Here is a 14,556-nt window from a genome sequence, read left to right as displayed (position 1 = left end):
GCCTTTGTCTATTTGCTGTGTTGATTTGTCTGTATGTATTTACTGATGATTTTTCTTTTATATTTTTGGTAGCTCGCACCTACCCTCAGCCCATAGTTCCTTGGGAATGTTAAGGTATTGCCTATATCTGAAAAACACACGCCAAATTCCTGGTTTCCAGCGTAAGACCCTTTTCCTGCCGGTCCTCTTTGTCTTGGAGATAGACTTTAGAGTAGCCTGGGTGGAAACCCAGTGCTTTCTGCGTAATCGAGGCCACGGTCCACGTAGAAGGAGCTCAACCCTGGAGCTCAGATATGGTTTAAAACCTGCTTTCTGGTTACTGTACCTCTCAAAGCAAGCTAGGGCCTAGCCCAGAAGAGAGGCTCTGGCGCCCGCTTCTGCCCAGGGGCTCCAGGGGTGTGTGCAGCGCTGGCATCATACGAAGTCCCTCGGCAGCTGGCATGTGCACCCAGCGGGCTCCCTGGGAGTGTGCATCCTGTTACCTCGTGAGCTCACTGGGGCTCACATGGCTTGTTACCGTCCCCACCCGAAGGCCTCTGGCCTGGGCTCTGGGAGTTTGCTTACCTCCTGGAGAGTTCCAGCGCGAGCTTACCCTGCCATAGCCACATTTTGCCTCTCAGGTAGCCGTGGCAAGTTGCACGGTGGAACCAGAGTAGTGCAGAAACTTGCTGATATCAGCTGGCACAGAGCAGGAACACGCTAAAAAATTAATGTCCATGAGCACCCACAGTATTCAAGAGTTTTCACATCATTGTGAGAATACTGGGTAATGAAGAAGTTATAATATGTTTCCCCTTTCTGTATTATTAGGAAACAGTCCATAGAAACTCAATGCTCTAGAAAGATTAGATTCCAGATTTCTGTTAGAACTACTGTAGCTCGCTGCAGTAGCTCCCGCCCCCCCCAAGAGCGGGGAAGATAAGCCTTTAATGTTGTTGGGGTTTCAAAGAACTACTAGATTTGTAAAGCACATTGAGGCTAATTCTGCATATGTTTCCATTCTGAATGAGAGGAAAACGCCTTTGAAAGAAGGCCAGGTGGAATCCTCTTTGGAATGAAGTAGAGAGCATGGGAGCCTGTATGCGGAGTGGTGTTTCCACACCGAAACGTGGAGACCTAAATAGGGCGCAGCCTGAACCGAAACCAGCAGGACGTGGCTGTGTGTGTTAATTGGAACCACAACACCTTGGGTGAGGGAGGGTCTTGAGTGAGCCTGCGAGTTGCGAATTAGAGGACCCAGGAATAATACCGCTTTTTTCACAAGTTGGGAAGGAGCACCCAGGAGATGGACAGACGGAAATTGAATTCCAGTGTGATTACTGATGAATTACTGTTGGATTGGACAGGGGCTCTTCACACACACGCACACACACACATACCCCCCAGCCCCCCTCCCCACCCCGGGCCCCTGTGGCTGCCTGGTGAAGTCTGTGGACCCAGCCTTACAATTTGCTTTAAATACATAAAATAAAATACATAGGATCCCAAAGGCCGTCGATACTGAAGTAGAGGAGCATGTGCTCTGCTTGACTCAGTGGTTAGCTCAGCGTGGGTGGGGTCTGATTGCTGCCGTCCTCTCGTGATTTGTGGCGTGTGGTGTCATCCCTGAGGGGTCACCTGTGACGGCTGTGGCCACCGCGCCAGGCTCTGTGCTTCGTGATTTGTGGCGTGTGGTGTCATCCCTGAGGGGTCACCTGTGACGGCTATGGCCACCGCGCCAGGCTCTGTGCTTCGTGATTCATGGCGTGTGGTGTCATCCCTGAGGGGTCACCTGTGACGGCTGTGGCCACCGCGCCAGGCTCTGTGCTTTGTGATTCGTGGCGTGTTATGTCATCCCTGAGGGGTCACCTGTGACGGCTATGGCCACCGCGCCAGGCTCTGTGCTTCGTGATTCGTGGCATGTGATGTCATCCCTGCAGGGTCATCTGTGGCAGCTGTGGCCACCGTGCCAGGCTCTGTGCTTCCCGATGTGTTTGCTGCCTGCACTGACCATCGAAGGAAATGCCCATTTTAGTGCAAGGCCGGCAGAAATAAACACATAACTGTTTAACCATCCCAGTTCACAGATCTCCCCGCCCTCCCACCTTCTCTCTGTGGGCCCCTAGGAGGTCTGTGGACCCCAGGTTGAGCACCCCTGTGTTAGGGGATTGGCCCAGCAGCTTTCTCATTATGCCACCCCACATGAGAATGGCTCTCACTGCCTCAGGCACAGGCAGACAGGGGTTGGGCTGTGCGGTGGGGGCTGACCTCCTTCCTGGTGGAAAGCAGACCAGACCCGCTCAGTCCTCTGAAGGGAATGAGCCCCGGAGGCAGGTGGAGCAGTGTGCTCCTTCTTCCTGCTCAGCAGCCCAGGGAGTCTCCTCCTTCCTACCGGGTGGGTGGGTGAGGCCGCGGCAGCCTGCCGCAGGGACGGCCCCTTCTACCCCAAGACGCTCTTCAGTTGCATTTGTTTTGCTCTCGGTACGGTTGTTGAGCAGCATGGCCTTAGGCCAGTCTTTTATGCCTTATAAAATACCATGCGTTGAGATACAGTATTTTGAGCTGGACTCCGCCGTCTCCAGCTCACTCTCCCCGGCAGCTCTGTGCTCCCACGACCACGCTGCGGAGGACGCGGGTGTCCGAGCTCTGGCGAGCGGGTGCAGATTGCAGGCTGGAGTCAGCCCCTGTGCTGTGGGCTTGTGTCGCTGCCCATCAGCCTAGAGATGAGGGGATCAGGTTTACCCGAGGGAGACGGAAACGCAGTCCTCACTCCAGCAAGGCCGGCGACAGCTTCCTGCACAGAGGACAGGCAAGGGGTGAGCCAGTTCTGTCTTCTGAGGTGGTGGCAGGAAAGGGGGCTTCGGTCAGAGCTGGCAGCATGTGCTGCTGATCCAGGCAGGGAGCCACGCGGGCTCCCGTTGGAGCGCGTCCCTCGCCGGGGGTGCAGCCGGAGCTCAGCTTGCTTTCTTGGGGCCACGCTGGAAGCCCAAGCTGGGCAGAGCCCTCTTCCTTCTCTCCCCCGCCCTGAGTCTCATCTCATCTCTTGAAAGTAGCTGCCAGAGCGGAGCCCTGAGCGCCCCACAGGAGGCTTTGCCGAGTGCCGTGCTGCTTTTGCAGTGCCTCTAATGACCTCTCCTAAGCCTCCTCATGCAGAAAGCTCCACTTCTTTCTGGACAGACGTTTTCTAAATGATCTACAGGACCATACTGGTTGGGTTCTGAGTTTTACTTATGTTTAATCAGAGGCAGGGCGGTTTAGTCTTCAAGAGACAGACTTAGCACATGCTTTAAACTCAGTGTTTACGAGAACTGTGCCACCAAATAGGATGAGTGAGGCTGTCGCCCCTTGGCTGGACTGAGCCGGAGGTCAGCTGGGTCTGAGGTTAACCGCAAGCTTCTCCTGGGGGCCTGCAGGCAGCCAGAGCTGGTGTGCCTCCCGCCGCCTAGCTGGTCTCTTCCTGAGCATAGCATCCCTCCATGCGGTCTGTCCCACGTCCCTGTCGTGTAGACAGAGAGCCCAGGCTGAGCACAGCATCTCTCCATGCGGTCTGTCCCACGTCCCTGTCGTGTAGACAGAGAGCCCAGGCTGAGCACAGCATCTCTCCATGCGGTCTGTCCCACGTCCCTGTCGTGTAGAGAGAGAGCCCAGGCTGAGCACAGCATCCCTCCATGCGGTCTGTCCCACGTCCCTGTCGTGTAGAGAGAGAGCCCAGGCTGAGCACAGGACACTCCTCCCGGAGCCTGCGCAGGTGGGGAATTTCAGGCAAACCGGCTTTCTCCTCTTGCTCTTTCCACAAATACTGAGATCGAACATGGAAAGTTCAGTGAGGAAGGAAATCACCAGGAAACAGGTGGTAATTGTGTTTGGAGGGCTCATTTTCATCAAGATTCCTGATTTCTTGATAAGTAGAGATAAGTCATGTAATTGTAGTAAATAACATATTCTCTGAACAGTGCAAAGCGTAAACGCAAAGCCTCGTGACTGCCTGTCTCTCGCTTTACCAGGACTTTCTGAAGACCTTTTCCCCTGACGTCTTCCGGTTCTTCTGCCTGCGGAGCAGCTACCGCTCAGGTGAGCCGGGCGCACGTGGAGTGGACTCCTCCCCAGCTCGGAGACCGTCATTCCGACAGGACTGAGAACAGCAAAATGCAGGCCAGAGAATAGGCAGAACCTTGTGAGTGCAGCTGCTGGGGCCTGGAGGTTCAGGTTGAGAGTGAACCCAGAGGACGAGGGATCCCAGTGCTGGCCCAGGCTCAGCCCGTAGTGGATGTGGGCTTCCTCGTCAAGCTCGAGTCCTCCCCACTCCTTCTCTGTGGGTCTGGACAAGTCGTGAACCCGCAGCACGTCGGCTTCCTGCTCTGTGAACTGGGAAATTGGAAGGGGCCAGCCTGGCACGGCCCCTGAACATGGGAGCCCTCAAACGTGACCCTGCCTGTCCCACCCAGGGACAGCGCTTCCCTGAACAGTGTGTAGCAGAGCCAGGTCTCCTGGATGGGTGATGACGGTTCCTCCCATGCTGCACGATTTTGTTGCTGCCCCAGGCTAGGCTTTTGGCCAGGAGTTGTCTAGCACTGGCCTGGCATGGTGGCTCACGTGTATGATCCCAGCACTTCGGGAGGCCAAGGCTGGCAGATGTTTTGAGTTCAGGAGTTTGAGACCCGCCTGGGCAACATAGCGAGATCTCGTCTCTACAAAAAATACAAAAGGCCTGGTGCGATGGCTCGTGCCTCTAATCTCAACACTTTGGGAGGCTGAGGCAGGTGGATCACTTGACGTCAGGAGTTCGAGACCAGTTTGGCCAACATGGTAAAACCCCATCTCTACTAAAAATACAAAAATTAGCCAGGCATGGCGATGTGTGCCTATAATTCCAGCTATTCAGGAGGGTGAGGCAAGAGAATTGCTTGAGCCTGGGAGGCAGAGCTGCAGTGAGCCATGATCATGCCACTGCACTCTAGTCTGGGCGGCTGAGCAAGACTCTATCTGAAAAAAATACAAAAAATTGGCTTGGTGGCAGGCATCTATAATCTCAGCTACTTGGGAGGCTGAGGCAGGAGAATCACTTGAACCCAGGAGGTGGAGGTTACAGTGAGCCGAGAAAGCACCACTGCACTCCAGCCTGGGTGACAGAGCAAGATCCTGTCTCAAAAAAAAAAAAAAAAAGTTGTTATCCAGAGCTGGATCCCTGGTGACGGGTGAGGGCTGGGGACAGTGGCACTGCCTGCCTGGCTTGACCACCTAACTGGCAGTAAGGTCCCAGTGTATGGCTAGTGCTGCAGCAGCAGGGCTGGTGTCCTCTGAAGATGGTGACAGTTCCTTGCTGGTGAGCGAGGGTTGCTGCCCTTCTGGCCTCTGGTGTCCCCTCTGCTCCGTTGACACTGGCGTGTCCCTGGGCCACTGCTGTTGCCACGCCACCTCACTCTCCCGCTTCTTGTCCTCCTACGTAGCACTCTTGCTCTCAATTGATGATTTCACCTTTTTAATGAAGACGATGGGGGTGGGGACATGCAGCCAAAACAGTGGATTCTCATTCCCCCACGGGGTGAGTCTATCTGGCCAGATAGATTTTATCTTTATGTCACACACAAAGCTTTGGCGGGTTTGGGTGAGCCCCTGGGCTGGTCCCATCCGTCTCCCTTCACTGTGCTGTGCCTGCAGAATCTCACCTGGGCCACGGCCTGGCACAGGCTCCCGGCCTGCGGCTCTTGTCAGCTTGAGTGGGGCACACAGACACCTGCATGTTTGACCACCGAAAGGCTACCTTGGGCCATGTCTTTATCCTGGCTTCGACACCATGTTGGCTTTCTACTGCAAGTTCAGGGTTTCTGAGATGGGGTCTGAACCTGTCCCCTGGTTGGAACTGCAGTGCATCAGCCTAGGGGACCTGTGCTCACAGGCGCGCCAGCCTGAGACGGAAGTGTCACCAGCCTCGTGCTCACCTGACCTTGTGCAGCATCTGTGTGTGGTGTGCACTTAAACACAGTGAACACAGACCAACCACGCCGTGACAGGAAGAGTCGGGAGGCGAATGGGCTGGAGAAACTGTTCCTGCCTGGCTCCGTGTTGCTGGAAACGGGCAGAGGCGGTGGGGATGAATCCCGTGTGCAAGTGCAGAGCTTTCTCCCCGGCTCGTGCTTGTTCCCCTTGTGGCTGGGGGCTGTGGTCCTTTCAAAGCTGTTCCCCGTGGATCCCTTCCCAGGGGCTCTTTGCCCTCAGAGGCCCCTGCCCCCCTTCTTCTCGCAGATTGTGGCAGGATTAGGGGCAGCGCCTTGCATGACTGTCCTAATCGTGTGCAGTTCCTTTCGAGCTTTGAATATGAAGTTTGGTCTGAAAAGCAGCTTTCTCAAGCCTGGGCAGCTCTTTCCGGAACACATTCCCAGTGGGAATTTCGGGTGGGATTCAGGAGGCACCGATCTGCCGGTGAGGGATTTCTAGGAACACAGGGTTAGCGGGACGTGGATCCCCACGGTGGGCACGACGCCCCCTCGAGGTCAGAGGTGGCCATGAGGCGCTGGGCCGTCGCTTGCTGTCTGAGCTTCCCGCGCGAGTGGTGTGGGAGTTCAGGATCCTCCCAGACATGCTTTCTTCACCTTTGGGAAGACGGAGGGTGACAGTGGTGGCATTCCCGTGCCGTCTGTGCTGTGCTGACACTTTGGGGAGGCGTCCCCGTCTGTAGAGCAATCCTTGTTGGAGGAGTGCAGCTGTCCTTGACTTTGAGGCACAAGGCGTCTCCGTGCTGGACATCTGTCTGCCCCACCCCTCTGATGCCCCATCGTGCTGTGTCATTAATGGTAATCTTATTCTAACAGCCTCCCATGCGTTTTAAATGTTGTCAGATCACTTTGTGGGTTTCTGGCTTTTTCTCTTCTGTCAAGCTATTCAAAGCAAAAACTGAAAGTGAATTTGGAAAAAAAGGAAAAATGTTAAGTGAGATATTAAACAACCCTGGGGGAGATTTTCACTGTGTTGCTTCCCGCTTGAAGCCGTGTCTGACTTTGGAATTCTCGTTTTGAAATCAGGACTTGTAGGCATGTTAGGATGTAATTTTCGGCATATGTGTCCAGATAGGCTCTTTTTATTCCTGTGGTTTTCAAAGAGCTTTTTGAAGCAGCGCTCCTCAAAAGCACGGACTGTGGCCTCAGACAGTCTGGGAAGCAGAGTAGGCACAGAAACGAGAAGAAGGTTTTAGAAATGTGTGGCTGGCTCTGCTGATACGCAGGGATGTGTGATCACTGTGAAGCGATTCATTCCTGTTGTGTCTCACTCATCAGAATGCAGTAGACTAGAAACCACCAGAAATGAACAGATGTAAACAGAAACACTGGCCCTTCATCCAGGTGGCCTAAGCAACACCCACAGACTCTAAAGCTAGGTCTGGGGACTGCTCCTCCCTCCCGCTATGGGCCGCCCCATCACACACGGGCACTTTCCAGGGGGCGCCTTCCCTAGAGGTGCCTCTGACCCCAGGGTGGGGCTCCCTCCATCCAGAGCCAGCTGTTGATCCGCACCTCCATCCATCCATCAGCGGAAATGCGCCTCTCAGCTGGAAGCCCCGGGAGCATTTCTCCACCACCACCTTGTTCTCCTAGGGCAGGTGACACTGAGCTGGGACAGACCCTGTGGTCTGTGTCCAGTGGGCCTAGGGACTCGCGGTCACTGGAGGGCAGTGAGGGCCGCATGTCCCGCTCTCCGTGTGGTCCCCGGGTGGCAGTGCCCTCAGAGAACACTGTGATTCTGCTGGACGAGGGCAGGGGCACAGCATGCTGGGCACCGCCTCAGGGACCATCTCTTCCTCCTCAGCCATTGACTACAGCGACAGCGCCATGCTCCATGCCCAGCAGCAGCTCCTGGTGCTGGGCTCTTTCCTGGAGGACGCACGTGCCTACATGAAGGGGCAGCTGGCCTGCGGTTCTGTCAGAGAAGTGATGCTGTGGGAGAGGTAAGAGACCGCCCAGCACGCGGCGTGGCGCCCCTCCTGCGGCCTGCTAGGCGCTGCTGGTGGGCTCCTGAAGGGGAAGAGCGGCCCCAGGAGACAGGGCGCTGGACAGGTTTAGGGTCAGGGACTTTGCGGAGCGGCCCCCAGGAGACAGGGCGCTGGACAGGTTTAGGGTCAGGGACTTTGCAGAGAGGCCCCAGGAGACAGGGCGCTGGACAGGAGGTTTAGGGTCAGGGACTTTGCGGAGAGGCCCCCAGGAGACAGGGCGCTGGACAGGTTTAGGGTCAGGGACTTTGCAGAGAGGCCCCAGGAGACAGGGCGCTGGACAGGAGGTTTAGGGTCAGGGGCTCCCGAGACGTCCCAGGGAGACAGGGTACTGGGCAGGAAGTGTGCCTGGGGCCCTCGGGCTCTGAGCCCCCTGCTCAGAGTGGCTTTGGGCTTGGATTCCCTGTGCGAGGAGCAGAGCTGCTCATCCCTCCCGGTCCTGACCGTGAGGAGCCAAAAGCTGTGAAACACACAGGACTGGGCCCACAGCATCGCCTCCACTCCCCACCCACGGGTGTCCTGGGCAGTGCTGCACATTCATCCCAGTGTGCAGAGTCTTCCAGATGGTCTTGGGGACAACCCACCCCTGCCGCTTCAGCAGGGCAGGCTGCCAGTGGCCACGGGAGGCGGAGATCCAGGAGCCCTGGGCCGGGCCTCCCCAACCTCTCTTTGTGAGTGGTCAGCCGTGCTGTCTATCCCCCACTGAGTCTTCCCTGCCACTCCCCTCAGTGTCTATTGATTTTTAAAACCATCATGGAAATGCCCACGTGTATCTTGTGTGTTAAAATACAAGTGTCACAGGTGACTCTGCTCTGGGACTTTTTCCTGGGGTAACATGACAGTTTGCAGTTGATGTTACGTAATTTTCTGCTACTCAGGAACTCACAAGTCTGGGAATATGACCTAGACAGAGTCCCCAAATTAAGAGCCCCCAGCGTGTCTGCCTGGGGAAGGACTGGCACGGGGGCCTCCTGGGGAGGGTGGGGCTCCCTCTGCCGCAACAGTTCCTCTCCTCTTCCCTCAGGCTCGCCAGCACCAGGAGCGCCGTGAAGGAGGCCCTGGCAGATGACTTTGACACACCCAGGGTAGTTGATGCCATCCTGGGCCTTGCGCACCACGGGAACAGACAGCTCAGGGCGGCCTCGAAGGTAGCTCAACGAGCAGGTGGCCTCGCGGTCCCGCTGCCAGGGGCATGGGTCGGGTCCTCTGGTGGGTTTTTCTCATGTCGGCTGGGCGGGCTCTCTGCTGATTTCGCCTCCCGCAGCAGCTTCTGTGGAGGAACTCGTGGAACCCGAGTCTGCGGCTGACACAGGATGGCACCCAGCTCGGGGCTTGACCCTCCCAGGCCTCAGGGCCACCTGGAGAACAAGCTCTCGGGAGCCCCTGAAGCTAAGAAATTATGTGTGCGTGATCCTCAGGGGACACATTTCATGTCCCCACTGCGTCCATGGCACTTTCCCAGAGAGCTTTTGTGGGGAACTTTTAAAGGAAAGACCCATTTACCCCAATGCACTGTTATGCAGTCTGCACCCCAGTGTGACGACCACACCAAGCACCCCGGGGTCTCAGCCTGGACCTGAGAGTCACTGAAAGCGTTTGGGGGGGTGGGACAAAGACCGTGGAGGCGGCGGCAGGCTTTGGTTCCTGCACTTCTCAGGGTTTCCCCTGCCAGGCTCTGGGAGGCGCAGCGTCAGGAGCCCTGTGACCTTTCATGACCTGGGAAGCCGAGGCCATCCGTGCCTCTCCCATCTCTGGAAACACCTGTGAGCTCTGGCCACGTGCTCTGCTAGCTGGGCATCTCTGTGGGGGTCTCCATCCCTGGCTGCCTGCAGTGTTGGGTTTCAGAGCATCAGCAGGTGGGGCAGGGTGCCATGTGCCTGTGCCAGGTGCCTTTGGTCCAAATACTGCAGACGTGTAGGGCTCACCTCTGAGGGGAGCGGGCATTTGAGTCACAGCTGGGTGCAGGAACAGGCTGCCGCACACTGAAGGCAGCCAGGCCAGGCTGGGGCAGGTCCCGGCCAGGCTGCTCCTGCACGGGAGCTCCTCCTCCTCAGCCGTCCGCCCGCACACTGCCGGCACTACCAGGCTGGCCCAGGTCTAGGGCAACAGGGGCCTCTTGTGGCAAGGGGTGGGGACAAGTAAAGAGGCTGGCGCCTGCGCTTTTCCTTCCCAACCTTTGCAATTTTGGGGCACCTGCGAACTAAGGCTAGTGGGGGTCTCTGTGCTTGGTGACTGACGTGAGCCACATGCCAGGATTTCCTTGTTTTCTGAGAAACCCAGCCCAGTGCCCACTCAGCCTCCACCTACCATGCGCCGCCTGCCATACTCCACGGTCATGCTTTACCTGCAAAGCCTCATGGGCTAGTCACCACCCACATGACTGGTGGGTAAAGTGAGGCACAAGAGATTCCTCATGCACCTATAGTTGTATGGTCTGCAGTGAGGTAGCCGATGCCAGAGCTGTGTCCTCCCTCCATAGAAGCCAGGAGAAAGGCCAGACTGGTGACCTGTTGAAGCCTTTGTCTTTTGACGTTGAATTCCATTTGCCCACTGCCATCAAGACCGCTTTTCAGGAGATTCCGCTGCATGGTCTCTTACAGGAACCTGGAGTGCCGAGAAGTCCTGCTGTGTTTGGTGCCATCATCTCTTACTTTGAACAGTTTTTTGAAACTGTTGGAATTTCTCTGGGCAATCAACAGGTAGGTCGTATTATTTTAAATGCTTAATTCTGGAATTTTCTCCATTTTTGTCCTAAAAGGATAAAGGGACAATAACCTTTACCCTTTTAACTTGGAATAGATCACGATGATGCCACACTAATTTATTTACCTGTTTAAAAACATGTTATTTTCCTGGAAAAATAAACACACTCAGAGCCAATCCTTATTAATTGGAATTGCACAGTTCTACTTCTGCAGTTGGCAAACTCTCGTGCGCAGAACCAGAGATGAGTCCCTCTCAGCAGCGGTGTCGCCAGCTCTGCACACACGCTTATGTTGAAAGACTCGCAGAATGTGCAGAAGTCACAGGCACACCGGTCACATTTCTTCCTGACCCATTTGAGGGCAAGTTGGCGGCCTGAGCCCCCTTGCCTGTCGCATGCTTCCTATGGACAGGACAAGCCCCCCGACAGGTACGAGTTGCACCTGCACCTTCCCAGCGAGGCTCACCCTGGCTGCGCAGTGAAGGTGGACATTGCCAGGCTTCACATTCCTCCTCTTCCCTTGTAACTGGAGCATTTTTGCAGAGAGACTTGGATCCTATGAAAATACCCCCTTCCTTACCAGGCTCACCTGGAACTTGATTATTGCATCAGTACGGATTTGAGGTTTCCTGCCGTATTCTTGAAGTCCCCCCCCAATCGCTTTTTATGAGTATATGGCTGAGGAGGCCCCTTGGAACTGGTGCTGTATCCCTGAACGTCCCTGTCATTCTCTGGACGCCCTTGGAGAATTCTAGCACAAGGCGCTCTGGCTCTGTTGGGGTGTGGCTTGGCGGCTGCTGCCTGGACGGAGGCTGCCACTCTAGACCAGCTGCCCAGCACCCCAGGGTCCCGCTGCTTGGGACTGGGGCCCGAGCAGGTGTGCTGGAGGCCTGGCTCTGGGCTGGACACGTCTCGCTGGCTCTCAACAGAGAACGATATGTCTTTTCCAAGTTTGGCTCATTTATATACCTGTTGATCACCTGGTAGTTTCTCTTTCTGGCAGTCCAGCGTCTGTTGCCGATCACGTAAGAGTCTACTGGTGTGAGATGACCAAGTCTTTGCAATGTACATGTTCATTTTTAGGGTGGCTTTCCAGAGTCTGTATTGAGTAAGAAAAGTGGGATCTGGCCAAGCTCTGCCTAGTCCTTGTCAAAGATACCTCATTCACCTTCCTCCGGCCACAAGGGCTAACGTCTGGGCCCACTCTGGGCTCATATTTTTGTAATAACAAAAATCGTCTTTTATCATGGAAGCACTAACTGAGGGGTGTATGCACTTAAGTAGTTTGACACCAAAGTATAAGGTGGTCTGTCCGTTTCTTTTTTATTTATTTATTTATTTATTTATTTTTTGAGACTGAGTCTGGCTCTGTCGCCCAGGCTGGAGTGCAGTGGCCGGATCTCAGCTCACTGCAAGCTCCGCCTCCCGGGTTTACGCCATTCTCCTGCCTCAGCCTCCCGAGTAGCTGGGACCACAGGCGCCCGCCACTTCGCCCGGCTAGTTTTTTGTATTTTTTAGTAGAGATGGGGTTTCACCGTGTTAGCCAGGATGGTCTCGATCTCCTGACCTCGTGATCCGCCCGTCTCGGCCTCCCAAAGTGCTGGGATTACAGGCTTGAGCCACCGCGCCCGGCCGTCTGTCCGTTTCTTATTTTACACACATGAATTTAACAAACAGGTACAGCTGCCCCTTCCATACTGCCCCAGGATCCCTTCTCAGTGGGAGGACAGCGCACAGGCCTTCCGCCCCAATCCCGTCCTCAGCACCTGCCCCTTCCACACTGCCCCAGGATCCCTTCTCAGTGGGAGGACAGCGCACAGGCCTTCCGCCCCAATCCCGTCCTCAGCACCTGAGGCTGTGACTCTCAGACCATTTGCCGAAACACATCTGCAAGCGCTCAGCCGCTGCCCCCAGCCTCATCCTCAGGTTGCTCCTGATACCTCGGCCACACTTGCGTGGGGTCTGGAACCCAGGGAGCACTTGTGTTCAGGGCAGGGTGGTGTGCAGCCCCCAGCCCATCCTTCTAACTCCCAAGTGAGCATGAGTCAGCCTTGCTTGGATGACAGATACTCAGAGTTGAGAGTGGAGACTTGCCCAGAGCCCAGCGCTTGCGGGCTGTACCCAGCCCTGCCAGGCCCAGAAAGAGGCCCAGCTGTAGGCAATCAGGGAAGCCCAGGGCTGGGTGGGTCTCAGCCCAGAGCCCAACCACCTGGGTGTCCACAGTCTCCAGGGGATGTAACCGTGCCCTGCCGGCTTCAGTGTGTTTCAGGAGACGGCAGCGAGGCCACCTTGCGTGGTGTGGTGGAGGAGCTGGTGCGGTTCCGGCAGAAGGTCCGGCAGTTTGCGCTGGCCAAGGCCGAGGCCACGGGGGAGGCCCGAGGGCAGCAGCTCCTAGAGAGGCAGCCCCTGCTGGAGGCATGCGACACCCTGCGCCAGGACCTGACTGCCCATGGCATCAGCATCAAGGTGAGTGCTGCACCCAGGTCAGGGACATCACCTCAGGAGCTAGGTAGATCAACAGGTGTCACACAGACATGGAGCCATCGGAGGCCCAGACATCCCCCGTGACCATGCTTGTTTTTCTTTTTTTTGAGACAGTTTTACTCTTGTCACCCAGGCTGGAGTGCAATGGCACGAACTCGGCTCACTGCAACCTGTGCCTCCCAGGTTCAAGCGATTCTCCTGCCTCAGCCTCCCGAGTAGCTGGGACTACAGGCGTGCGCCACCACGCCCGGCTAATTTTTTTTAGAGAGATGGGGTTTCTCCATGTTGGTCAGGCTGTTCTCAAACTCCTGACCTCAGGTGATCCTCCTGCCTCAGCCTCCCAAAGTGCTGGGATGACAGGTGTGAGCCACCGTACCTGGCCCATGCTTCTTTCTGAGAAACCCATCCCTGTGATAAATGAGGTGGGAGGGCCGTGACGGAGGGGCCAAGTTGGCTGGAGGGGACGCTGAGCACGGGCACGTGGGTCCTGCTCAGCCCCCGCCACCTCCTACAGGTGCTGCACAGCTCCTGGCCTTCTGCTGGAGGCAGTGGGGCCCTTTCTAAGCGCCCGGCCAGCTTTTTAGGACAGGCCGGTGAGGGAACAGGCATCCTGAACCTGGTCACGCTCGTCAGCCCCCTGTGCCACGTGACGTGGTGTCTGCTCAGAGTTGGACCTCACTTTTCTTCTCCAGGACAGAAACAGTACAACGTCCACGTGGGAACTGCTGGATCAAAGGACAAAAGACCAAAAACCAGTGGGCTGAGGATGCAGCACAGCCATGAACCTGCTCACGACAAGATGCACCTGTGCTTTATGTTAAAGGCTTTATGTTAAAGCTTCCTGTCGGGGCTGCTAGATCAGCATTAAAGTAAGGGAACCAACAGTGTCCCACTGGCATCTGTTAGTAATTAAGCCTAAACATTCACTGCGTTCTGTGGCTACAGACTGTCGACTGAGTGAAGTGGTGTCAAACATTCAGTAGCATCCAACAGCACATGTGCCTGTGCGTGAGACCCACTGGCCCTGTGCCCAGGTAACAGACAACACAGGAACAGAAGAGCAGGGACCCAGGGAGGCGGCAGGACGCAGCCTGTCTCCTCCTGAGGGAGGGGCTGGGGATGGGTGAGGTGGGTGGGCCACGCAGCAGCACAGTCAGGCAGAGCAGGAACGCCAGGCCATGCTAACTCTGGGAACCCCTCCCCCAGCAAGAACACAATCTTAGTTTGTTTCTGTGGTTACAAAAGTATCACATTCACCATAGAAAAAGTGCAGCTGAGAACCTGTCTGCAGTCCCGCTGCCGTCCTGACAGCCGCAGGCCATCTGGGTCGTCATGGTCTAAGCACAGCAGTGACGGGTCGAGCTGGGCCTGGGAAGGGTGGTTCCGGAGGAGTCCGGGCAGCCAGGCT

General features: G+C 56.1%; 1 protein-coding gene and 1 long non-coding RNA gene across 9 annotated transcripts in view; one reads left to right on the top strand and one right to left on the bottom strand.

Moving 5' to 3' along the window:
* CARS2 (cysteinyl-tRNA synthetase 2, mitochondrial) overlaps positions 1-14,030 on the top strand; it is a 66,207-nt gene extending 52,177 nt beyond the window's left edge. For 6 of the 8 annotated variants that reach the window (XM_050766611.1, XM_050766610.1, XM_050766607.1 and 3 more), the window contains 5 exons: positions 3,984-4,050; positions 7,780-7,918; positions 8,985-9,108; positions 10,561-10,659; positions 12,924-13,472. In XM_050766611.1, coding sequence (XP_050622568.1) covers positions 3,984-4,050; positions 7,780-7,918; positions 8,985-9,108; positions 10,561-10,659; positions 12,924-13,232 — 738 coding nt within the window. In that variant the 3' untranslated portion in view covers positions 13,233-13,472. Of the gene's footprint in view, positions 1-3,983; positions 4,051-7,779; positions 7,919-8,984; positions 9,109-10,560; positions 10,660-12,923; positions 13,474-13,840 lie in introns of those variants that run through there. The other 2 variants (XM_050766605.1, XM_050766606.1) reach the window with 2 other exon arrangements.
* Positions 50-1,867, bottom strand: LOC126940615 (uncharacterized). The gene is made up of 2 exons (XR_007720832.1): positions 1,772-1,867; positions 50-1,694 (listed from the first exon to the last, which is right to left on the bottom strand). It is a non-coding gene; the product is annotated as an uncharacterized LOC126940615 (long non-coding RNA).
* Positions 14,031-14,556: the final 526 nt, after the last annotated feature.

Source organism: Macaca thibetana, chromosome 17 (genome assembly GCF_024542745.1).
Source record: "Macaca thibetana thibetana isolate TM-01 chromosome 17, ASM2454274v1, whole genome shotgun sequence".
NCBI lineage: Eukaryota > Metazoa > Chordata > Mammalia > Primates > Cercopithecidae > Macaca > Macaca thibetana.
The sequence above is the reverse complement of the archived record's forward strand: the minus strand, read 5'-3'. Positions and strand labels throughout refer to the sequence as shown.